General features: G+C 35.0%; 1 protein-coding gene across 3 annotated transcripts in view; it reads left to right on the forward strand.

Moving 5' to 3' along the window:
- GPATCH2 (G-patch domain containing 2) overlaps positions 1-26,570 on the forward strand; it is a 172,900-nt gene that overhangs the window by 4,902 nt on the left and 141,428 nt on the right. For 2 of the 3 annotated variants that reach the window (XM_044266826.1, XM_044266828.1), the window contains exons 2-5: positions 5,216-5,932; positions 11,040-11,101; positions 14,275-14,457; positions 14,924-15,003. In XM_044266826.1, coding sequence (XP_044122761.1) covers positions 5,216-5,932; positions 11,040-11,101; positions 14,275-14,457; positions 14,924-15,003 — 1,042 coding nt within the window. Of the gene's footprint in view, positions 1-5,215; positions 5,933-11,039; positions 11,102-14,274; positions 14,458-14,923; positions 15,004-15,130; positions 17,168-26,570 lie in introns of those variants that run through there. The other variant, XM_044266829.1, reaches the window with a different exon arrangement.

Genomic DNA, 26,570 nt, shown 5'->3' on the forward strand with positions numbered 1-26,570 from the left:
GTAATTTGTTCAGGGTCCTCGCCTAATGAATATAGTCAAATTTAGCTTCCAAATTCATAAGTTTGACTTTAAAGCTAGTGTTCTCTCTGGGTTCCTCCCAACTTTTCCCCCCACCTTTCTGTTCCATACACATTGGAATTCTGTTCCATACGCATTGCTTAGTGTTCATGTGAAGTCATAACTAATTATTTGTATGTTTTATAATAAGATACATTCCCCTACCTCCCTGCTACCTCTTTCAAAAAGAGAGAGAAGAGTTTACTTCTGATTAAACTTCTGGTTTAAATAGGTGGGTCAAGGAATTTCAAAACTAGCTTAAATGTTAACATTTAATGTTAGGCTTATTCTGTTTTTCCTAAATGACCTTCTCAAAATTATTTAAAGGAGATAATTCTGTTAATCATTTAATAGGTCACTAAGCCAAGATAAAGACTTATTTTGACAAATAGATTTACCACTAAAGAAGGAATTTATAAATTCTCATAAGCAGCAGAAATTTTCATCAAAGTTAAATAATTCTCACAGGTCATATTTGTTGAGTTCGTAATGAAATCTAGCCCTGATATGGCATCTTTAAGGATCATTGTTTGCATGTTTAATCACCCATTGTCGTGATCTATACTGTTATGTGTAAATTTTAATTTGTATTTTTATGACCAAACTTTCCTTTCTTAAGTAAAAGCTAACATGAGTATCGAGACATGTAATTCCGAGACTATTTTCTTAAGTTTATGACCAGTCATAGCGTACATTCATCAGCATAACTCTTGACTTGGTTCTGCTCATACATTGTTTAATTGTACACATTGAGTTTTTAATCAGATAGAAACTAAGACAGAAATGACTTTCCTTAAATTTTTGAAAGCCAATTAAGCTGTTGTATTTAGCAGCACTTAACTTTGTTTTAGCATTCCACTGCTGGAGTTACTTAACTTTGTAGAAGAAATAGTCTGTATTTTACAGAGATGAAGATGAGAATTTTACCATGTACTAGGTGATAAGGAATATTTGATTTTTTTTTCCTTATCTAGATATTTGACAGTTGTAGTCAATTACCCTATTTGTTACATCTGAAAGATTTTTGTTTGTCTTTTAATGAACTTGGGTTTCTTCACTAGACATACATATCTATCATTTATTATGTAATTATTTTTATCAGTGTCCAGGCAAGGAAATTGTCCCTAATTCTTCTGTAGATGCTATATTTTATCCTCTTAGGAATAGTAGTTACCACTAAGAGAATCTTCAAAAAGTAATAGTTGTCTAGAGAGTAGTTAGCTGTTAGTTATTGGGGGGGGGATCAGTTTTGGGGGCTTTCTTGGGTATCATCTGCTGTGCCTCCCCTTTACATTGTTGACTGATATTTGAGAGTCCCTGGTTTGTCAGTTAACTGCCAGTCTTTGGGAACAAATGAACATTAAGTTTGGACTAAGACAGCTTTCTAGTCTTTTTTCTTGAACCAGAAACATTACGTAATGTAATACGGCCTACACAAAACCAAAATGCTTATCTACTCAAGTCATTTCCTTTTACAAAATCCAACTTTACATGGATAGTGGGACTGTAATCTAATTCTATTCTTTTGGAGTAGTTTAAGAAAACTATTAGTTAATGGTTATCTTAGATATTATACCCAACCAGACTATTCTCAAAAGGTATCATTTCCGTTGAATTCCAAATGAAGAGAAACTGTTTCATAAATGTGACCATTATTCAAATTAACCAAGTGGTGATTTACTGAATTTTATTGTAATTTAAACTTTACAACTACGAATGCTTAACATAGGTTTTTACAAAGAAAGCTATATATTTCCAGGTTTTCTCTTCAATAGGAAAGATCTTATTTAAGAAAATATCTTGAAGATAAAGTGTTTCCATTCAATAATCTTCAGTGTAACTAACTGCCAAGGAAGTAAATGAACTGTTGATCATGGGATGTCTCTTACAGTGACTTTATTTCTGTGAGGCCAGTTGATGCCAGTTTTCCCTGAGAGATACAAGTGAAGCCACTTGACTGACTATGATATTACTGGCTCATTAACAGGGGTTTTGGCTGCAGAAGTCTGGTTAGTTGAAACTGAAGGGGAAAAGGTGATTTGAATTCTGAGTAGCACTTAGTTAAATGTACTTTTTTCTGTGTGTTTATGGGGTTTTTAAGAAGTCTCTCTCTCTCTCTCTTTTTTTTTTCTTTTTTTGAGGTTGGGGGGTAGAGAGAAAATCTCAAGCAGGCTCCCCACCCAGCATGGAGCCAGACAGGGGGCTCGGTCTCACAACTCTGAGATCAAGACCTGAGCCAAAACCAAGAGGCAGACACTTAACCACCAACCCACCCAGGTGCCCCAAGAAGTTCTTTTTTAAAGTAATTGTTTTACTTTATTGATAGTCATATCTGATTCCTATTTGAATAGCCTCATGGAATAAATTAGGTTCTTCTGGTTGAAAGCTTTTTGAGATATTTTATCTTCTCAAAAAAAAAATCAACTAAGGTGACAAATTTAATGATGTTATAAAGAAGTCTTGCTTACATTCTCAGTAATACTGTCAGTTATATTTCCTTAAGCTATGTTTATTACAGCAGTACTTTTTAAATGAAATTAATTGAAGATAAATTTCAATGGATTGAATCTAATTGCTGACTTTTATCTAACATTAGGACTGCCTCATTTTCCTTTCTAAAGTAAAGCGCTAGGTTATAACTTTCAAAGTAACCTGCAATTTTAGTTGGAGATTCTATTCATGCTTTAAGTTAATTTCACATTAATATTTAGATCTAGTCATTCACCTCTGATAAGAAAACTGAATCTTAGAAAAGTTAAGTTACTTGAGAACCAGGTAATACTGAGTCCTTTTTTAGATAAAAGATCTTTATTATAATACATGTTAAACTGGTTTCCAGTAAATTTTATTAAAGGTGCAATATTATATTCAGAGATAATAGGTCTTTCAGATTGTATTTCTTCCAAAGAAATATTATTAAAGGAAATGAACAATATATTTATTGTAATAAAAGGAAAACAAAAAGGTGATTATTACTGTAGAGATAATGGAGGAAAGACCCATTTGGATTATCAGTGTAGTCAGATTTGTAGCCCTTCTTTTGGCTTGATGCTAATTCCTATGTGACACATATTTCTTATACTCAAATGCAAAGTCCTGAAACAGTAATATATAGGACCCTTTTACTGGTTCTCCAGAGTTTATTTAAAATACATATTTGAATCACCATGTTTTTTTAAAAAATGTGAGTCCATACAGGTTTTATTCATTCAGAATGCTGAAGGAGATCTGGAAAATACAAGCCGACATTAAATGAAAGACTCTATTCATTTAGTTAATTGGTCACAGTGTACATTTTACTGATGGCTACAGCACTGGTTCTTCAGATTCAGTGTACCTTCACCACTTTTACTGCCCTGTGCCTTATTTCTGTTCAGGTCTCCCATTCCCTTTTTCTGTTCAGAAGAATATAAAGCCTAACTGTGAGTCATTTGCCTTACATAGATACGTATTAAATCTGTCTGAACAATTAAAATAGTATCACCTGCTGCTCCATCACTCAAAAACAAAAATGCCGACTGGACACTGGACTTGTGTAGCTCTAGAATGCTGTTCTTCACTGTAGTTGTAGTTGGAGTTAAGTTGGGCATTCAGGCTCTAGAACCAAGCTGCTGGGGTCTAAAATCTGTTTCTACCATTTCCCAGGTGTGTCACTTTGGGTAAATTGCCCTTAATGTTTCTGTCTCTGTGTATCTCATATACAACCTTACAGGGTTTTTTTGCAAGAATGAGATGAGCTAATGCATATAAAACACTTAAAATGGGCCTAGTAAGTAATATATAGTAAGTACTTGTTTTAGAAGCTGTATGTGTGTGTATATCATCTTACATAGTAAATCCAGTTGCATCACAATGTGTGTGTGTTCTCAGGTTGTTAAAAAGAAAAGACAAAGTTAAAAGTTATTATAGGGAACTTGCAGATGCCTAAAATTATAGACTGTAGAGACTATATAAACCAGGAGTCAGCAAACTGTGGCCAGCCATCACTTGGTTTTGTAAATAAAATTTTATTAGAACATAGCCATACCCATTCATTTATGCCTTGCCTCGGGCTGCTTTCACCTTACAGTGGCTAAAGTTGGATGGTTATGATAGAGACCTAATGGGCTGCAGAGCCTAAAATGTTTACTGTTTGGCCTTTTACAGAAAACTGTGCCTACCCCTGCTATACACTTAGAAATTATGTAGACATCTCTAGTTGAGAATATTTTGCTCCTTGCTCCTAGAACTCAGAAATGTTTGTTCATGATCTTTGTGAGAAAGATACAAAATCAGAATTGTGGGCGCTCCATCACCAACTGATACAGAATCATTGGGAGCTGAGTTTAGAAAGGGTCAGTATAATTTGTAGAAGTTCCTAAAGAATGCTTAATATCTATCCTAGCTGATAAGTAGATAAATTTTTCACTGGTAACATACATAGTTCAATGGGTTTTGTTTGTTTAAAAAATAAAAAAAAAGCTGAAAGACTGTCTCAGAATGAATTATAAGAAAATGACGGGCCATTTTAGACCAGTGAAGCTCCAGTTTGAATAAGAACATAGTTTCTGCTTGACTGAGTTACGAGATTAGGGTGGCCTAATTAGAGGCCTAGGACCTGGTTAAATTTTTTTTTTTTTCCACATATTACAAATCTTGAAAGTACTTATCAGTCTTTCCATCTCCCTCATGTTTCATGGTAGTGACTGGGTAGATAGAGCATGCAGTAAGTCGTGAATTATACAACTTCCTTTTTCACTTAGAAATCGTAGGGAGATGGAGGTGTTTGGAGGAAGGATTGAGAATGTTCTAGATCTATTGGAGGAAAACTAAGGAAAGGACAGGAGTAGACTAATGAACAATGATCTAAGCAGAAATAACTTTTCCATAATACAGTAAAAATATGAAATTACTGGGATATTTCACTGCTGATACTATGCTTACTGTATCTTGAAATAATTCCCATGTTTAATGAAAGAACTTACACAAGAAAAAGGAGCTTAAAAATGAGTCGGAATATTTAAAACTATTATCTTGAATAGAAAAATTAAGTAGCTTTTAAACATTTTTATAATAACTATTAATTTTACACTCAGAGTGAATTGTCGGCTGTAATAAACTAGGTTAATAAAGTTAACGCTATTTTTGTTAATTTTTTTCCCTTTCTTTAAAAATGTAGGCATTTCAGTCGAACCATGGAAGAACTGGTTCATGATCTTGTCTCTGCTTTGGAGGAGAGCTCAGAGCAAGCTCGAGGTGGATTTGCTGAAACAGGCGATCATTCTCGAAGTATGTCTTGTCCTCTGAAACGCCAGGCAAGGAAAAGGAGAGGGAGAAAACGAAGGTCGTATAATGTTCATCACCCATGGGAGCCTGGCCACTGCTTAAGTGAAGGCACTGATTCTAGTTTAGAGGAGCCAAGCAAGGACTACAGAGAAAATCACAATAATAATAAAAAAGATCACAGTGACTCTGATGACCAAATGTTAGTGGCTAAGCGCAGGCCATCATCAAACTTAAACAATAATGTACGAGGAAAAAGACCTCTGTGGCACGAATCGGATTTTGCTGTGGACAACCTTGGGAACAGAACTCTGCGTAGAAGGAGAAAGGTAAAACGCATGGCAGTTGACCTCCCACAGGACATCTCTAACAAACGGACAATGACCCAGCCCCTCGAAGGTTGTAGAGATCAGGACATGGACAATGACAGAGCTTACCAATATCAAGAGTTTACCAAGAACAAAGTCAAAAAAAGGAAATTGAAAATAATTAGACAAGGGCCAAAAATCCAAGATGAAGGAGTAGTTTTAGAAAGTGAGGAAATAAGCCAGACCAGTAAGGACAAAATGGACTATGAAGAGCAAAAAGTCTCAGATGAACTCATGAGTGAAAGGTGACTTTTATATTCTCTATGTATAAAAATATGTGTCTCCATTGTTTGTGCTTAAATGTGTTTCATATTTTAATTCTGTTTTAAAATAATTATAAATTATAATAATATAAAATATAATAATAGTGATATTACTGTTTAACCATAGTTATATTTCCTTATAATTTACAATGTTTAGTACAAAACAAAATTGCTTACTTGATTTACACGAAGTCTTTTGATTGCGTTGTAAAGACTTAATTTTCAGCTGTAGAGGAAAGGAAATGGTTTTTCAATGGAAATGAATGTGCTCTTGAATAACAGCACATTTGTAACTATTAGAATTGGATTTATGATTATTTATTTGTTTAATTATAGAGCTTTAGCCTTCGGTGCTTTTTAGTGTCACAGTTCATCAGTTTATTTTGATTTTTGAGAATCAAAAGTTGATACTATTAAACTGTATATTACTTGATATTTTAAGAGGTCTGTAGATTGCTGAGAATTCTGATGATTTATGGATTATAAAACAATTCATAATCTAGAAACACTTGATCTTGTCATTAGACAAATGAGAAAAGCAATGATCCTTTGGCAGCTAGTCTAATCTGTTTATTCTAGAAAGCAGGTATACACCACAAGGATAATTGTTAAGTACTATTTTGACAGCGTCAAAAGGTAAGTGATCATTTTTCTTTTACATAGAACTGATGCTACTGCAGGAAATGAGAAAGTATTGAAACTGTTCATCCTTTTAGGTGTCTTCTTCAAACCAAACACAGAACTTATGATCCAGAAAAAAAAAAAAAAATACCGGGTCCTTTATTAAGGGATGATTATGATTATTTTTCTGAAGAAGTAAAAATTGCTCAAAATTTAAAAAAAAAAAATGTTTCAGGAAGGCTTTGAAAAGTTTATGATATCTGCTTTTCTTCCCCAAAGTTGGCATTTTTATACCAGAATGAAAATTATATGTATGGTAGCATTGGGTCATTGTGACTGAGGACCACATAGCTTGACTTGAAAGTGATTTTTTGCTCAGTGGTGGGGAGGGAAGGTGTGTGGCAGTAAAGATAAGTGTCTGTTTCTAGATTATTTACAGATTACTTATTTTTTGGATTGATCCTCCAAGCCCGTATTTTATTGATGTCTGCTTTTTTTTATTGACAGACACCTACCCTGGAAGAAAAATGAGATAAAACTCTCTTCATTTTTCTTCATCGTAAAAAATATTTGAGTATCCATTAACTATGATCAGGCTACCAGCAGTCAAGTTTTCAAAGAGGATGTTTTTCACTCCAGACTAATTTTTAAAAATATTTTTTATTTTATTTTTTTTAAAGGTTTATTTATTTATTAAAGAGAGAGCACACTGGGGCGGGGGGGGGGAGGGGATGGCAGAAGGAGAGGGAGAGAGAATCTTAAGCTCTGTGCAGAGCGTGGAGCCTGACTCAGGGCTCAGTTTTACTACCTCCAAGGTCATGCCCTGAACCGAAATCAAGAGTCGGACACTTAACTGACTACACCACCCAGGTGCACCTTTTATTTTTAAACTGAGCTGTGTAACTATTTTTAGTGTCACCTAGAGTTAGATGCATATTTCTTTTGTGGGAAGATTACTAAATAAAACAGACCCTGTGGCCTTCAGTCCCATAGTTTGGAACAGTGGATAAGCAAACAATGAAAAGGAAGTGTGCTGAGCAGAAAGTACTGGTAAAGGAGGGCTTTCTGAAGATGGTGAGTTAAGTTTAAGCAAGCAATGAGTGTTGTTCAGATAGTGCATGAGGGAGGGAAATGATGTTCATGGGTACAGGGAGCAGCTAGTGCTAAGTCCTAGGTCGTGAAGCAAAGTCATGTATCTAGGAAAGTACTTAGAATTGATGACTACTAGAACAGAGTGGCGGTTGAGGCCGCAGCAGTAGGCATGTCTTGAAGGCCTTGTGTGCTGTGACAGTTTGGGTTTCATCCTGTAAGTAATGGAAGCCAGTGAAAAATTTTTAATAATGAAGAAACTCAGATTTATATTTTGTCAAGGAACGTGATCTCAGTAACAATGTCTAATTTAGCTTTGACTGACCTCAAATCCATCCTTAGTTGAGGGGTGAATAAGGCAGGGATAGTAGAGGGGAAGGAAATAGGAGAGCAGTTTTAAGAGTTAGAATCAATGGAAAGTTGACTATGTTTGGGGTGATGAATGAAAAAGAGGATACTCAGATAATGTGAATAAAAAATACAGGAATAAAAAATACAGGAAATGAGCGGATTGGGATGAGTATACAAATAGTAATTTGACGACAATTTGTAGAATGTATCACGCTAAAAAAAAAAAAAAAAAAAAAAAGTGGGATAAGTTGTCCTTGGAGATAAGCCATAATGGCTGTCAAATGCCAAAAATGAAAAGCCTTGCTTCCATAGAAGTTCTTGTTCTGACTTATTGAACGTGTTAGCAACTGTATGATGTACTTGGAGCAACTAGCTAGATGTCAGGTGAAATGTAAATAAGGAAACATTGTTTAAAACATGTGTGAAAAGATCCCAGATGAAGACCAGGATCATTAAGGACTAAGCCATTCTTAGAGGGGGACATCTGATTTCCTTCTCTCTTTAAGAAGAGTAAGTAAGATAAAGACAAAAAGGGAGGCAAATGGTAAGAGACTCTTAAATATAGGGAACAAACTGAGGGTTATTTGAGAGGGTGTTGGGGGGGGCACATGATGTAGTGAGCACTTTTGTGCAGCTGATGAATCACTAAATTCTAACCCTAAAACTAAAAATATACTACATGTTAACTAACTTGAATTTAAATAAAATCTAAGGAAAAAAATAGGCAGGTAGAGAGAAGATTGGGATATGAGTTGGAAAAAGAACATAAATAAAAGGACCAGAGATGGAGGTGGGAAGAATTTAGATAGGACTTAGCCATACAGAGCCTTGAAATCCATATTTTCGATTTTTAATAGAAAACATTTTGTTATTTTTTTAAATCTATATGCATACATAAATTATATATCCATAGACACATGCATGTTTTATAAACTTTTTATTATAGAATACTTTTGGATTTCCAAAATATTGCAAACATAGTGCAAAGAGTTTCTGTATATCCTGTTCCCATATATCCTGTGCCCAGTTTCCATTACTGTTCACATAATACATTACTCTGATAAAGTGGTCAGAATTAATAGGCCAGTGTTGATGCATTATTAACAGAAGTCAGTACTTCATTAAAATTTCCTTGTTTTTCTTTAATGTCCTTTTTCTATTCTAGGATCCCATCCAGGATGTCATAATATTTTCAGTCTGCAAGTTATATTTGTAAACAGTGAGCCTGGTTGTATGTAGAATATTAAAAGAGGTAAATCTGAACTCAGAAATTAGAAAATCATTGTACCCCCCCAAAAGTACATAGTTGCACATTTCACAGTTGTTTATCTATAAATCCGAACTCTGAAATCTGTGAAAAACTAACTCATTTGTGGCCCAACCTAGCTTGACCTGGATTTAATGTTGAATATTCATTCATTTATTTGAAAAAATATATTAATAAGTTTGATTCTGGAGTGCTACCTCAAGCCCCTATGAGGCATTTTGGAACATATCTTTCCAAAATTTGAAAAATTGTGATAAAATTATGCTGCCTCAAGGATTTCAGAAAAAGAATTGTGACTCAAGGTATGCAGGATAAGGCCGTGTATTAGGGTTGTATTGAACAAGCAGACAGGAAAGGACTATGCCATAGTCACAGAAGAGGGAAAAAAACAGCTAAACAGCAAAAGGATGAAGTTTCCAAAGTGTTTTTGACACTCGGACGTCACTGTGCATAGGAGAGCATGCGTGTTTGTAAATAAGAAATTACAGATGTGATTGTTTTAAGAAAGTATTCTTCCATTAATGCCTGTGCAGTCTAGGACGCTTGATAACGTTCTCCTAATATGAAGAAAGTTAAAGAAAAAGGTACTAACTTGGGAAAATGTACCTTTTAATAAATCCTTATACTTTTTTATTTTTAAAAATCAAGTAATTGAAATGATATTTTATATTCAGAAAACAGGGATTTAGATCTCATCTATCATTTTAATCCTGAACTCTCAATTTAAATATTTTAAAAACGGATTAATTTTTAAACAGATCAGTTTTGTTTAGTAAGTCAGGTTACAGGGATGTACTTGTTAACAAGAAAAGTATTATAAAATTCACCTGGGGAGCTTTCTGATTGGTTAAAATTAAGAATTGCAGGAAGAAGAGAGTATATGAGAATCTTTAAAGAACATTGTCTATTTTCTTTAGAGGCCAAGCTTCTTATTACATGATCTGGTTTTTGTTTTTTGTTGTTTTTTTTTTTTTTAACTAACTAGATTTTCAAATACACATGGTTTGTATTAGAACTAATAGTGATGGTTCATGTCAGTCGAATATCTGCTGTTTGTTTTAATTTGTATGTAAAATAAGACTTTGTATCATACTTGAACTTCTATGGAAGTATGGAGAACCTGTTATTTTTTATACACCCCCTCCCTAATATTGGCAGTATTCCATAGTTTGGTCTTGCTCAGAGAGATTTTTAACTTCAATTTAATGGATTGTTACCATTGTAAACTTTTTTCTTCCTTGCCAGGTAATAGCGTTGTTGTGAATTCTTAAATAATGTCTTTTTCTGAGTATTTGCATATGTGGTCATGAAAAGTAATTTCATCCGGGGCCCTTGTATTTCTTATGCTGAAGAAAGGCTTAGCCTGCTTTTGATTGAGACTTTCCCCATTTTATTGAGCGGTGGTGTTCGGGGCTTGGACTGAATTGCACAGCATAAGAAAGGAGCAGTGAGCATTTGATGAAAGCAGATAATAAAATGCATCAATTGTGTCAGCCCCTGGTTGCAGTCACATCTGGCGTACTGTCAGGGTCCCATTAGATGCCTGTGGTTTTATGTGCCAAAAATAATATGCTCTGTAGTTAATGGAACCAGAATATTTGCAGTTTGATTAAAAAAAAAAAATCATCTTATTTTCTTTCAGATCTCTGTCAGGCTTAAGTTTCATCTCTGAGCTGCCGTGTCTCTTTAAAATTTTACGACTGAGAGATCAATTGTTCTTTTGATCTGTTTTGTTTTTTTCCCCCTTTTCCCTTACTCCAGTGACTCCAGCAGTCTCAGCAGCACTGATGCTGGCTTATTTACCAATGATGAGGGAAGACAAGGTACTGAAATGCTTACTCTTTTTTCTTTTTTTTTTTTTAATTCCTTTGGGAAAAAAAGTCTTCATTTTAAAGTTGTGCTTGTTACTAGTTACTTCCCAAGTTGATGACAGCAATCCGCTCACCTCACACACACCTACTTAGTGGACTGGGCTTTAGTTCTTTTTTTGTTTTTTTTTTTTCTTTTTTCCCCTAAAGATTTGTTATCTATCTGATGGACAGAGATCACACGTAGGCAAAGAGACAGGCAGAGAGACGGGGAAGCAGGCTCCCTGTTGAGCAGAGAGCCTGAAGCGGGACTCGATCCCAGGACCCCGGGATCACCACCTGGGCCGAAGGCAGAAGCGTCAACACATTGAGCCACACAGGTGCCCCTTCAGTTCTTTTTGATAGTAGGAAGGGTATCCTGTCTTCCTAACCTAAAGCAGTCGATTATCTCCAAAAGCTCGTATGTGGAGCTAATAATATTAAGGGAGGATTATCTTCCTTAAGAAAGATTTGCATACCTCAGTCTTTACAATTTTGTCTCTTCTCAAGTTCACAAGACACTGGTTCTCATTCTCCACCTGATTCCAAATGTATTTAATACTGTTGAAGCATTAATAAAGGTGGATTTACAAGTCATTTGTCATTTTTATTCAGCCGTGACATTTATTCATCCTCCCTAGTTTGTAAGTAATTAGACAGTTTTCATGAATTCAATATTGTAAACTGTTACACAGTCATGTCTTACAACTTAGATCTTTTACATCTTTGAGGTTCCCTGAAGCTTTTCACAGTTCCGGAGGGCATTATTTTGAAACTACCTATTAGGGAAGAAAATAGAAAAAAACTTAGTAAGAGGACAGAAGGCACTCTAAATGTTATCTGCCTTTCTTGAGAATCTTTAGAGGAAAGCAGTAAGTTCTAAGGGGGGAAAAAAACCCCAAGATTTATAGTTTTAAATTATAGTCTAATGATAGGAAGAAAAAAAGAAAATGTTAGCCACTTAGGCTTTTTTTTCCCCATAGTCTGTTCATTCCTCTTGGTAGGAATAAAATAAATGATCATTCATTTTGACTTAGTTAGAAACCCATATATATTCTGTTTTAAAGACCATAGACTTTGTAATGTTAAGAGATTTTGCTGAAATATACTAGAACCTCAGAGCTCAGAGTGAATTTGACTACCTTGATAATATACCTAAATTCTTGTTTAAATACATGAGCCTGCTCAAAGTTACTACAAATGTTGCATTTCCTAATGAAAGAAAATGAAAAAACTTTTGGACAAGCCTGTCCATATTTGAAAAGCTTCAAATGGTTTAAGGTAATATACCAGCATTTAGTATGAGCTTATTATGTTTTACATTTCTAAGTGCCTTTTTTTCCCCCCATTCAGTTTACTTTAGATTTTATGTTATTCTTAAGAAAACCCTGGGAGATTCTTTTTTGGGAGGTATCGTGAAACCTTTAGGCTCATAGAGTGGAGCTACCTTCCCCAGTGTCACAAAACACTGCAATTCTCACTGGTCTGACTGACTTCAGAACTCAGGTTCTTAATCTTTAGCTGTTTGATCTCCCTATTAAGAACAAAGTTGTGTATCACATCAAAAATAAAATAACCTCATTTTTTCTGTAATAACGTCTCAAATGGAATTAAGATCTAGGGTAATTAGTTTCAAGTGACTCCCTTTTCTTGTACCTATACCTGTTCTAGGAAATTTTAATCTAATTCTCAGTAAAAGTACTAAGTATTTATGTGCTTTGAAAAGTACCTTTTTTTTAAATTAATTTTTATTAAATCCTCAATTGAAATAAACTGGTGGCTTTGGTTCTCCAAATGCTTTTAAACTTTCACTCCCTCGTAACTTGAAGTATAGCTCTTTCCCATAAAGCATTTCCAGTTGAAGTTTTGGTTTTTTTCTAGTTTGCTTTTAAAAATGTTTGTAGCAAGAGATTTTGGAAATCAGAAATCTCTTTCTGTAAAAGGGAAAGCTTTTTGGCAATTGTGATGACCCTCTTAATAAACCAGAATTAGAATCATGAAGACTCTACAAGTCTTCGTAAGAATCTTTTTTTTTTTTTTTAATATTTTATTTATTTATTTGACAGAGAGCACAGGTAGGCAGAGAGGCAGGCAGAGAGAGAGGAGGAAGCAGGCTCCCTGCTGAGCAGAGAGCCTGATGCAGGGCTGGATCCCAGAACCCTGGGATCATGACCTGAGCTGAAGGCAGAGCTTAACCCACTGAGCCACCCAAGCGCCCCCATAAGAATCTTCTTATGCCTTCTTCTGTATTTTCCCCCCTTATCCCTGTTCTAAAAACAAAATACTCTTGATTCACATTTTGTTTTAAAAACAAAATACTGTCAATTCACCAGTACATTTTGAACTGAATTTGAAATGGACCATTTCTCCGTGGTTGCACTCGTGGATATTCCCAAAAGTCCAACTTAACTATGGATAGTGATTTGCTTTAAAAATACCTTGCTTGTCATAGTCCAGTATAGTTTCTTTGTAAACTCTGTGGTATTGTCACTTTTCATTTAAAATCAACTTTTTCACAACTATTTCTTAATGAACTTAATCAGATTAATTTCATTTAGTCACATCTGTTCATGATCATTTCCCCTTTTACACTCCATACAAATCATGAAATTAAGCTAATTTTATTCCATATCAGCTGCAGAGAACGGGTTCTACAGTTTTATACTTTTAATTCTCTGTAGGAGATTAAGGCTTGTTTTTCTTTAATTTGGAAAAGGTAGTAACTTAAATGGATTCTCTACAGTTTTTGCCTTAGAATTAACCAGTGTTATGGTTTTTCACATTTCTTAATTGGTTCTAAAACATAACAGCTTACGTTTTTGTTAATGGCAGTTGTGGTGTTAAAATCTTTTTTGTGAAACTGGTGTAGAATAAGTTTTCTGTAATGATTATGTAAATGGTTAGCAGATAAAATACAGGATCCCCAGTTAAATTTAATTTTTAGATATATGACAAATAATTTTTTAATATAAGTGTGCCCCATGCGGTATTTAGACATATTAAAAATTTTGTGCAGGTATTATATATTTATATGAAAAATGTTTTCTGAAATTCAGATTTAATTGCTATCTTGCATTTTTTAAATCTGATAACTCTGTGTATTTGGATAATAAAACTGAACCTTTGGGGGATTTCTTGTATTTGCACAGGTGACGATGAACAGAGTGACTGGTTTTATGAGAAGGAATCAGGTGGAGCGTGTGGCATCACTGGAGTTGTGCCCTGGTGGGAAAAGGAAGATCCTACCGAGCTAGACAAAAATTTACCAGATCCTGTCTTTGAAAGTATCTTAACTGGTTCTTTCCCTCTAATGTCGCATCCGGGAAGAAGAGGTCAGTAGCACTTGCTGACTGCTGAATATGGTGGACTTAGAGTGAGTGCATCTAGGAATATCCACTGAAAGAGGATAGGCTAAAATGAAAATGAAAGCGTCTTAGCACAAGATGCTATAAAGACATACGTCAGATAGTAATTCATCTACTGTATTAATCACACATTCTAATTATTAGAAAGGCTGACTTGCCTCCTTGCTAGGACCATTGTGAAAATGTTGAAATGTTATAAAGGTAAATTAGGAGAAAAGAAAAGCCCTGAAAAATACCCTAATTCTTAAATAATCCATAGTTACGTACTAACCTCATTAGAGCCCTTCCAGGCATTGCTTCAGATCTGTTAAGTGTGTTTTGCATTTTCCCCACTACTGTTCAGGATGTTTCCTTCCTCAGACTTATTTTGAATTCTGTACAAATAGGAACAGTGATCATAGAATCTCCTAAATTGAGGACTTTGATTTTCCAGGTTTTCAAGCGAGACTCAGTCGCCTTCATGGAATGCCTTCCAAGAACATTAAAAAATCAGGAGGGACCACAACTTCAATGGTAGGCATGCTTTTTTGTTTAATTGTCATGTTTGGAAATGTATCCATTTCTATGGAATAAAAAGCCACATCCTCATCCTTTATTCATATTCTAATGTTATACTTAAAAATAATCCATTTTTTTGTAGGCTACAAACTGGACCAGTGAGATTCCCCTATAAACCAAATCTTCTAATGCTAATAAATTAGTTACGTTTTGAACATCTGGGGAATGGCATTCGAGGGAACCTGGCTCCTGTCCTCTTCCCCTGGAGGAATATCATTGAAGTGAGAGCCTCTTTGATGAAAAGATGAGGCTGTTTTTGCTGGAGGACTGGTATTCTTCCTTTAGTCAGAAGTGAATGTGGTTGGGGAGGCTTTCTAGGGATCTAGGTTGGCCCAGGGTGGGTAGAACTACTGTAAATTTTATATATTTTTCTCTTTTATGATTTTTTTTACATTGAATCCATTTATGTATTACTTGCTTTGCCAAAATGCTAACAAAAGCTAGAAAATGGAAAACTTCCAGATCTCACATAAGTATTCCTTAATGTTTATATTGTGACTGGTTAAGAACCAATTTTTACATATCTGACTGTTGTAAATAAACATGATGCATTGACATTTATGGCTCATTTTTAGAGAAGTCTTACATAACCAGCATTATTTAATATATTTGCATTTTACTCAGGGTATTTTAACAAGGGCTAAGATGAGTAGTAGGTAAGGTTGATAATCTTTACTAGAATTTCTGTTTTGTTCAGTTTGCTTTCTACTTGGAAAATCTGCTCTGTATTGCAAACCAATTGTATTTTACAGTATAGTGTTCATTGTACTACAAAAAGATCATCCTAGTTTTAAGCTAACCACAGTGATAACTAGTCTGTGCTAGTAGAATCATTTGCTATTACTTTTTAAATTATCTACTTTGTCTGATACCTGAAACCACTCAGAATTATCATTTTGGCTTCGAGCTTATGGAAATCATGTGAAAGCTGGTATTTCAACTAATACTGTATGCCTCTGAATCATATTGTCATGTTTAAAAGTGAGACCTGCTTGCACACCCTTGGCAGACCATACGTGTCACCGTGAGTGTCAGAAATACTGCATGAGCTCATTTTCACAAGCAGAGGGGAAAATGTAACATTTCTATTGATGGTATAATTTAGACACTCTACAACATTCAGGCCATTTGAATTCTTCAAAATGGTATATTAAAATGATGAGTATTTTTTATTAAGTTCCAATCATTGATGAAAACTGTGATTTAATACATGTATTTTTATATTGTTGTATGGATTAATTGTTAATTCAGCATTTAATGGCTAACTTAAATATGATGATTGGGAAAGAAACTTAAAGTTGACATTTCTTTTACCTAAAGGTATTACAATCTGAAAGATTTCAGAAAATGTATTATGCAGAAAGTATGTAACATCTTTCAGATTGCTTGTCTAAACTGGAAAGCTTAAATTTGATAAAGTGCAACTTTGAGTATCTTTACCTTTGCATATTTAAAGTGGTATTTTAGAGGTACAGTAATGTGGTGTTTGGTCATTGTAAGTAAGCTTTTTTGTGCTATGTCCTTTGGAGTAAAAAAATCGTGATTTTCTTTTTCTGAATTACATAAATGCTTTTATTTTATTTTGTATAATGACTGTCTTTGAGATCTGAATAAGTCACTTTAAAACCTTGGCCTATGAACTTTGCCTTACCAATCATGAATCTAGATGAATGCTATCTAGTTCTTGGTTCAGTTTTACCTATTTTTATTTTTGGTTCACTGCTTGCTTGAGCATAGCTGGGATTTGTAGCCCATTTTCTAGGCTTATTGCAATCTCACTGTGGTATTTTATAGAAGCTATTACATCTGATAGGCTAGCTTCATGGTATTGATGATACATGGCTTAACCATAGTAAAAGCTGCCTTCCCTCTCTAAATTGTAAAAAGGTGATTAAGTTTCACTCGATGGAGATATACTATATATGTGTGTTTATCATGGAACTAGTGCATTAGGCCATAAACTGTTTTCCTGGTCTACATTTTCTTGTATTCAAATTTTACTGAAGACAATGGGCTCCTTCAGGTTTTCTTTCTTTCAATCCAGAATTGTCCTTGTTTGGATTTTTAAGTACTGTAATTTTTTTTTTTTTTCAATAAAATATCTGACTTGGACAAGAAAGGTAAGAGTTCCAATTTGTGCTGATATTCTTAAATTCCTGCGAAGTGTTGTTGTTGTTATTGTTGCTGCTCATACTGTCTAGACTGTATGTAACGGTCTAGTCTTAAAAATCATAATCTCACAGAATGGTCATATTTAAACAGTACCCATGACATCAAGGAATAAGAATGAAATTTAACTCCTTTAGATTATCACACTGGAAAGCCAGATTGCTTTGAAGAGACATTAATTTTCTGAGTAAAGTCAAACACATGTAGCTACAACCCATGAAACCCACTGACAACAAAAGTTTTCTTTCTCAAACACAGATGAATAATGACTACACAGATTTAGTGATTATCTTTGAAGGAAATGAGAGAAGAATCTTTTATACTGAAATATTAATGGATACATTCTTGGGGGAAAAGTTTTCAGTTGGATTTTTTTACCGTTCACCATAGTTATGTCCTATAAAGTCATCCTGTAAACTGATTAGCAAATACTGAACTGTTGCTCCTAAGGGAAATACCAGGCTAGGTTCCTGTGAGCCTCTGGTCATGACATTTTTTATCAGTCAATCAGTACATAACCTTGTCTTACATGTCTTTGTGTCTAAAAACACCTTACTTAATACATACTGTTGATGCATTAATATTGAACTCATAACCAACAGCCCAGTAACCCATGCCTGAACAGACCCATGCTGATCTAACACATGCACTTCTCCTTAAGGCACATCATGGCCCTCTTAATGCTTAGGAACCTGTGTCAGGATTTTAGCCCTGTGCTTGGGATTTTAGCCCTATGTTGGGGTTCATTTAAAACAATGAATTGCCAACACGAAACTGAAAAATGTGGCACCAAATAAACCACAAAAGGACACTTGTTTACACTGTTAGAGCTGAAACAGTGATGCTTACCATATGCCATGCCTCAGTCGGGAATGCACACATGCACCAGGGGACAAATTTTCACTGCTCCTGAATGACCCTAGAAGCGCTACAAGAACTGACTTGAGAGCGGCGCACCTGGCTGGCTCAGTCAGTGGAGCATGCGACTCTTAATCTCAGGGGTGTAAGTTCGAGCCCCACGTTGGATAGAGAGATGACTTAAAGTTTTTTAAAAAAATTGATTTGGGGGTTACAAATACATGTTAGTGAGTAGGCAAATTTGCACATGTGGAACTGTCTAATAGTAATGAGGATCAGCTCTGTTCAGTTTTGTCAAGGGCAAAGTGGTCTTACAAAAAGGTTAGAGGTTTTGAAGTCTGGACTTGGTGAGTCCCCACTCTAGTTCTGCTTTTTACGTTTAATGACAACTTAAACCTTATCTTCTCCTTCTCTTAAATAGAGACAGTATTTAATCTGCAGAAGTATTATCAGGATTGATGAGATTATATGTACATCATAGGTCCAGAGCCAGTATTGTCACATAGTATATACTAAATAAATGATAGTTACTGTTATTATCAGATATGCTAAATACAGAATCTCATTACGGGTCAAAATGCAGAATCTTAAGTTTTTCGTATCTTATATATGATACATCTTTATTTTTAATATTTAAAGTGCTTTATATTGCAATCTTTTATGTTACCTTTATGCTTCATTTATATTTGAGCCAGCCTTTGTCTTTAATATGGTGTGTAAGGAATAATTTTGAATGAATCTTTGATGAGGGCCACTGCATTACGTCTTAAACCCTAATTACAGATTAAAAACTGTTGTAAATACCTCTCCCTAACTAACTTTCAATTACTAGGCCGTTCATTTGCAGAAAGACTTACACTGTTTAGGAAGTTTTGGTCCCAAGTTACCTGATTCTTAAAAATAATTTTGCCCATATATGAGGGGTGAATGCAGTCACAGTTCTGAGAATTTAATGTTGAAAACAATTAATTATTGCTGTACTTCTGTTAGAATAACACACTGGTTTATTGGAGCCCAGCTAGTGAGCCTCTAATATTTACCCCTTATAGGAGAATTAAGCAAATCATCATTAATTCTGAGGAATATTCTGGGGCCATTATCCAGGAGATGGAGGGTGAATCTCCTGTGTTTCCAGAATTTTTGCATCAAGTACAGTTTGGAGTGAATAATCCTCCGAATAATGATCCATCAGAGAATCTGTTCTGGGATATGGTACTTATAAAGTGAATCCAGTTACCCTGAAATGCCAACTGAAATTGGCATTTCAGTTAGCCAATATAGCCTAACCCTAAGCATCCTAATTGTTTCCTATAGGTGAGAGGTTTTTTTCTTTTTAAAGTTTTTAAACTGATGGTCTTAGAACAAGTGTTAACATTCAAATTGAGTGGTTTGTTAAAAAAATCAGGAAATAAATGACTCCGTTTAAAACATAGCACCTAAAATCCAATGTTAATATTACATTAGGAATTGCACGTAAAGGTTGTAAGTTTCTATTTAAAAATTTTATCATCATTTAGGTCCATGTTTTGTTTGTTTGTTTGTTTGTTTTGGTTTTGGTTTTTTTTTTTTGTATAGATGAAATGAGAACAACTATAGTGGTGATGGTAGTGGTTATTCTCTCAAAGAAAATGAATCTGATTTATACATGTTTCTTAAGTTAAATATCTGGAAAAAAAAAAAAGGTGAACATTAACCCTTAATTTAAATTGTCATTCTGTACAAGTAAGCATACCATTATATTCAACAATGAAATAGCCCTCAAAATAATTTATATTTGTTTAGTATCTTGATTTATTTCATTGTGTAAGAGAAGGAAATATTGTGTATATATTCTTTCTCTGAAGTATATCATGAAAGACCAGACCAGATTTCATAAGTGTCATATTGATAATGATAACGATACTATAATGATTTACTCTGTAAGTCTTGCTCAGCCTTTGTTTTATTGTTTTTGGGATACTGGAGTGGGAATATGTAGTCTGATCTACAGCCTTTTACAGCAGAAGGGCCATTTTAAATGGATTTGGTTTAAATAAGGGAACTACATGAACTTTTCTCTTAGACTAGTCTAAGAAATTTTTTGATAGAAAACAAATTTAAAATGATTTTTTAAAAATACATAGGATGTGTGTCATCAATTGTACTCTTGACCATGTGCTAATCATCTAATATTTTTCAGAGGAATTTAATAACTAAATGCTTAATTATAATCTCTGTGAATTGATTATTTGCATCCTTTAACCATTTTTAGATACTATGCAGAAACCAAGAATATATATTTAGAACTTTCTTATATTCTAAATATGTATTATATATCATATATATTCTAATCTATTACTATGTATGTTAATAATTTAGTTTTTATCTTATCTTGAAGTCAGCTTGAGATCCAGATTTCATGTGGGAAATGAATACTTTCTTCTTAGGACTTATTTTGGGATAAAGTAAATTTTGTATCATACAATAAGAAGTACTGCTCAGTAGAATTATAATAAATATTTCTTCTACAAAAGACATTTTAATAGTGTCTCTTGTTTGATTTAAAATTCTCTATTTTGGTGTCATTCTTTTTACATTTTACATATGTAAATTTAATACCTATAATATTTGAAAATTTGAATCTAATGATTTTTCATTCTATTCCACTAAAAGTAATATCAATACTAATTTTGATATTTAGTCTTCATCACGTTATACCTTATAAAAAGTGGAATATTTACATATTTAATAGTACAGATTATATTTTTTAATTTATTCAATAAGAATTTGAACTCGTATTCTGTTCTCCATATTTAGATTTAAAATCCATTAGGAAAGAATACCAAACATATTCAACCTTGGTATTTTAATAATGTCAAATTTGACGACTCATAGTTTTTATCTACCTGTTTAAATTGTCCTTGCTTTTCTGACCACTCAACCACTAGAATTGGCGTGGTTTCGTATCTTGTCATTTGGGTTTGTGATACTTCAGAAATCTGGAACCTAGCAAAGAGAATGTTAGTAATGACTTACAGTGATGCTTACTACATGCCAGACACTATATTTATGTATTTTAATTCATTTAATCCTATTAACATTTACAACTTAAACATTCTCAAATTTGTTTTTCCTTTGATATGCCAAAATTAATGAAATCTGGAAGTTTCTTCACTCTGTTGTCATGTTGCTAATAAATATAAATACATTTTCTTCATAAAATAGTTTGATTTCTGGTTACCAAGTGCTATCAGAAGTGTGAGTTATTTTGGAAAATCTGCAGCCTTCTTTGCTGTCATAAAGAATGAACACAATCAAGTTGTGTGCCATAATAGAAATGATAAGTAAAAGAGATACTACTGCTCCCATTGGATTAATCACTGGGACCAAATCCTCCATTCCAATCTTTTTCTTTGCTTCTCAGGTAGTATATAGTACCCTGTTCCTGGTCTTCAGCATCATCCAATTCCAGTTTGCTTTCTTGCTCTGTTTCTGCTGTTTTCTCAGCTTACCCTGATGGTCCCCCGTTCTCTCCAAACCCGTACAGTGTCCATAGGAGCTGTCACATCTCTTCAGCCATGATGATAGCCTCTCTATTTCTCTTCATCTGCTCCTTTCCTACCCCTTTTTAGTGGAACGTGGGTAAACTTCATACAGGAGGATTTGTTAGCTGGGACTTCAGGTGGAGTTAGCCCAACTCACTGGGGAGGGAATTAGCAGACAGAAAGGCATGGATGGGCAAGGCTTAAATTTATAAAACAAGGTGAACCATGAGAGACTGTGGTCTCTGAAAAACAATCTGAGGGGTTTGAAGTGGCGGGGGGGTGGGAGCTTGGGGTACCAGGTGGTGGGTGTTATAGAGGGCACGGCTTGCATGGAGCACTGGGTGTGGTGAAAAAATAAGGAATACTGTTTTTCTGAAAATAAATAAATTGGAAAAAAAATTTATAAAACAGCATGGACTATTCAGGAGACGGAATCCAGTACTGCCTTAGTATATATAAGGTATGCTTGTGTGGAGGAGTATATGGTAGACAGGGTTTGTTTGGCAAAGCAGGCAGGAATTAGATCATTTCCAACTCTGGTCCATGGGAATGCATGTGAACTGATGTAATGTCAGGGGTGGGGGGAGGGATGGTTAAGCTAATCAGATTTGTCTTAAGAGATCACATGGACAGCAGTATAGAGGGTACATTAAGTGGTTATAAGATTAGGGATCTAAGATCTGTCCCTGTCCACCAGTAGATGGGATCCACAGTACACTGAACCCCTATATTTTCTTGGATTCAATAATCTGATTAACTTTTGAGTAGTATCCATTCATTCAAAAAATACTGAGTCTTTGCTGTGTTCGAGGTACTGTTCTAGGCCATGGCAGTTAAAGTAGTGAGCAAGGCAGACAAGGTTCCAGGAGCTTATATTTTAATGAGTGTAAATAAACCTGGTAAGGAGAGGAGGGTAAGTAAGTAGAAAAGGCCATGGAGAAGATTGAACAGGGTGATGTGAACATGAAGGTGATTGGAGGTAATGTGATTTGCAGGCTGCAATAATTTTCAGCCTTGGCTACTCTAGTGCTTTCTTTTCGTCACTCTTGTCACAACCTGGGAAAAGAAACAGGGTGTACATTACTCAAACCTGTGTATTCCGGAAGTTGTGGTAGGTCCTCGGCATTTCTCCTATTTCCTGACCAGACTGATCACAGTTTTTAAATGTCACTATAGGTAGACCTGCACAGGCAAAAGAATGTCATTTTATTTACAAAGAACAATTTAAAAATTTTTTGATTTTTTTTTTTTAATACTTTTTAATACTTAAAACTCTTAAAAGTTTTCAGGTGCCAAATATTTATGTAGTGTTTGGTTTACTTCTTTGGATTTCATCATGATGTCTGTTTTGAAATTTGATATTGTGGTGTAGTAGTTACGCTTTTGTGGCCACTTAAATACTGTGCAGGGTGAGTAGTTCTGTTCTATTACATTTTAAAAAGTACATGAACTGCCACGCTTTCTTTTTTTAAATCTTTTTTCTTTTTGCCATTTGTGCATAAGTTCTTAGGTTAGCACATTGTTAGTAAAGAAAAATGGCTTGTTTAAAAATTGGGGTTTTTTTAATCTCCTTAAAAGCAAATGATTTTAGGAAATGTCAGGATTATGTTTATCATTTTTAAATTACTCTCATATCCTGAGAAACCTTTGAAATACGTTCTAAAACGTTCGTTCTTTAGATTGGTAACTGTTTGATTGCACAGATCGAGATTCAATATCCCTCTTCCTTGTTGCTCTTTAAAATGGTGGTGACATTGCCAGAGTCCCCATTTCAGTTTTCTTGTATCTTTCTTTTTTTTTCTTCTTCTTTTTTTTTTTAACTCTAATCGGAGAAACAGAAATGTTGCAAACATTTCACCTTCTTCAAAGCTGCAACTTTGGTTTTCTGCCTTTTATGTTGCTGATAGAATTATTCTGATGGTCTATAAAACTCAGTTTTCTAATTTGCCTTCAAATATGTCAGATATCTTATATGAGAAAAGTTCAAAATCAATGATGGGTAGAACACTTCCAAATAATATTTAATAAGCACTTTCTATATTGAAGTCACCTGCAAATCCTCCAACTGAAGGTCAATTTGAACAACTGAGAATTCACAAAGAAGTCCTAAATATAAGGGGTTCCCTGTACTAGAGTTAGAAAATGCCAAGCAGGTATTTGCTGCCTGTCATCTGGGCAACAGGATTCTGACAAAACCAGAGATGCATGCCCACAGGTATTTATAAATATTTTAAGCCAGTAAAACCTGTACAATCTCTGTTGTTAAATGACAGTTGTCTAAAATATCGGCAAGTGCTTCCTGAGGGAATAAAGTAGAAGTTTCATGATCTGTTCGGATGCAAAAGAAGCCATGACTTGAGCCAGCCCCAATACAGCATCTTCCTCTTAGAACGTCATATTGAAATCTGATCATTGGCTGTAGGCAGTTCACCGTGATAGCGTTGCAGGTGCATTCATCTTTAGGTTGCAATGTAATTGTAGTAATATTTAATAGCAAGCGCTTGGTCTTTTTGAGGTCTTCCAGATTTGTATTGAGAAATACTTCTTTAGAATCTACAGTCTTTAAAAAGTAACAATTACTTAGCCTTCCTCCCAATCCATTTCATTTACATGTGTTTTTTATAGACTCTTCTAATTTTTTGATCCACAGAAACACTTTATAAGAGTGTCTTGTATCATTTGTTGGATGAATAAATAAGTATCTGTTATATCCAACTCAGAAGCTTGGTGTCTTACCTGTGTGTCTTCAGCCACAGATCTCTTGGTTTATTGGTACACACGTCATGAAGGCTCAGGATGTCTTTGTTGTGGGAAAGGCCAGGAATACAAAACTAAGTAAGATACACCTTTATCCTCAGTACCTTACTGTTCGGTTAATAAAAATTAACTGGGAAAGACGAGAGGGAAGACCGAACATTGGTTAAGAGAAGCAAAACCCTGGTGGCTTTTCAACTTTAATTTAAATTTAAGTTCATGTGTTCTCTTTAATCCTTCACTCTTCCCACATCTAGCCATGTTGGAATCTTATTTCTCTGTCCTGTTAGCCCCTTTGTTTCAGTGCCTTAGGGTAGTTACTCATAACATTCCATTTTGATAACACATGAGGTTTGTCCCTGGTCTGTCTTCCAGTTTTCCTTCCTCTGATCCGTATCACATGTAACTCCAAGTAAACGTTTTTGTTTGTTTGTTTGTTTGTTTGTTTAAAGATTTTATTTATTTATTTGACAGAGAGAAATCACAAGTAGGCAGAGAGGCAGGCAGAGAGAGAGAGAGGGAAGCAGGCTCCCTGCTGAGCAGAGAGCCTGATGCGGGACCCGATCCCAGAACCTGAGCTGAAGGCAGAGGCTTTAACCCACTGAGCCACCCAGGCACCCCCACTTTACTCCTTTCCAGATGATCTTATGGTCTCAACACGCCCACGCCTCCTTCAGCTTTCTCCTGTTCAGCCACATTCTTTCATACTAGAGCTTTACTCACAACAGTACATCTCTCTCCTTACTGTTAGAGTCATACCCTTCAAGGAAGAGTTGAGATTCTTTACCTTTTCTTCAAAACCTTCTCCCAACTCTTCATTTTTAAGAGATCGTTCCATCTTCTGAAATGGCATTATCCCTCCTGTCTCTGTTTTATTCTTTATTCTGCTTATGTTTGCATTATATCTACAATTACATAGAGCACCCCCATGGCAGGAATCCAGCTCAGGCCCATAGGATGTGCTTAATAATTTGGAGAATGTTGGTGGAGATTATTAGTTATCACCCTCTGTTTTTTCGGGAATTTTCCACTGCTGGTTATGGAGCCGGTTCAACCTTAAGTAACATCCTTTCCTACCAAGAGTAGTGTCTAAATTCTTCATGGTTTTTAATTTGTCCTTTTATGTATGTATTCCATGATGTGATGGCAGATGGGATTTCAAGTGACAAAGCACGAGAAAAAAGCTGAATTGATGCCTGGTGTGCAGATACAGGGCTTGTGTACCTTTTGGTTGGAGAATCCTTAGATGTTGCTATTGAGTAGGGATTTCCCTTGGAAATAATCTAATAAGTAATCTCCTGCTTCAGAGGTGGCAGGTGGACAGTTTGAGTCCCCTGGCAACATTCTAATTGCAAAGTAGAAGACAGGGAGCACTCAGTATGCTGACTTGCACTGAATTCCCCTGACCTAGTAAAGTTTTATCATGTCATCCTTCCATTATGACCTCTTTATAGTATAACATTTTTATTTTTATTTATCCATTTTTTAAGTTTTCTTCCTTTTTTAGTTTTCTTCTTAAATTCAGTTAACATAGAGTTTATAATTAGTTTCAGAGGTAGAGTTCGTCAGTTGCATATATGAATACCCAGTGTTTATTATAGTTTAGCGTATTTACATGATAATTTTGAGCTTCTGCTGTGCTGTAGGGTAGCAGTAGTAACATGTTAAGATCATGGCTAAGGATTGGGATCAGGGGATCAAATTTTTTTTTTTTTTTTAACAGACTCCCTGTTTCGAAGGTGTCTGGCGCCTCCAATATCTGAACCTTCCTGAAGTCTGCTGCTTGAGTCAGCTTGCTTTTTATTGCCACTCCATCCCTACCCGGGTATCTTACACTAAAGAAGGATGAGTGGCCAGCTTTGATTTTCATGTGTAATTTTGTTGAAGTCCCTTATTTGGTGATACCTTCTTTCCTATTCTCTTTGTCCTAGGACATGGAATTTTGCCTTTTTACTCTTCCAAGTCATGTTAGTAGGGCGTTGGGAGGAGCTGAAATCCATGTATGATGGGTGGGTTATGTGTATTGGCAAGTCTTACCTAGTGTCCTTTTCTTGTAGTTTTCATTGTTAAAAAAAAAAAAAAAGTAATAAATGCACTGGTTTTAAAAGTCAAACAGGACAAAAAAGTACCAAGTGTCTCCCATACCCATCTGTGCAAAGATAGAATCTGTTCCTCTGCACCTCAGTGTTTACACTTTAAAAACATGTCAGAAGGATG

This window comes from Neovison vison, chromosome 10 (assembly GCF_020171115.1).
Source record: "Neovison vison isolate M4711 chromosome 10, ASM_NN_V1, whole genome shotgun sequence".
Lineage (NCBI taxonomy): Eukaryota > Metazoa > Chordata > Mammalia > Carnivora > Mustelidae > Neogale > Neogale vison.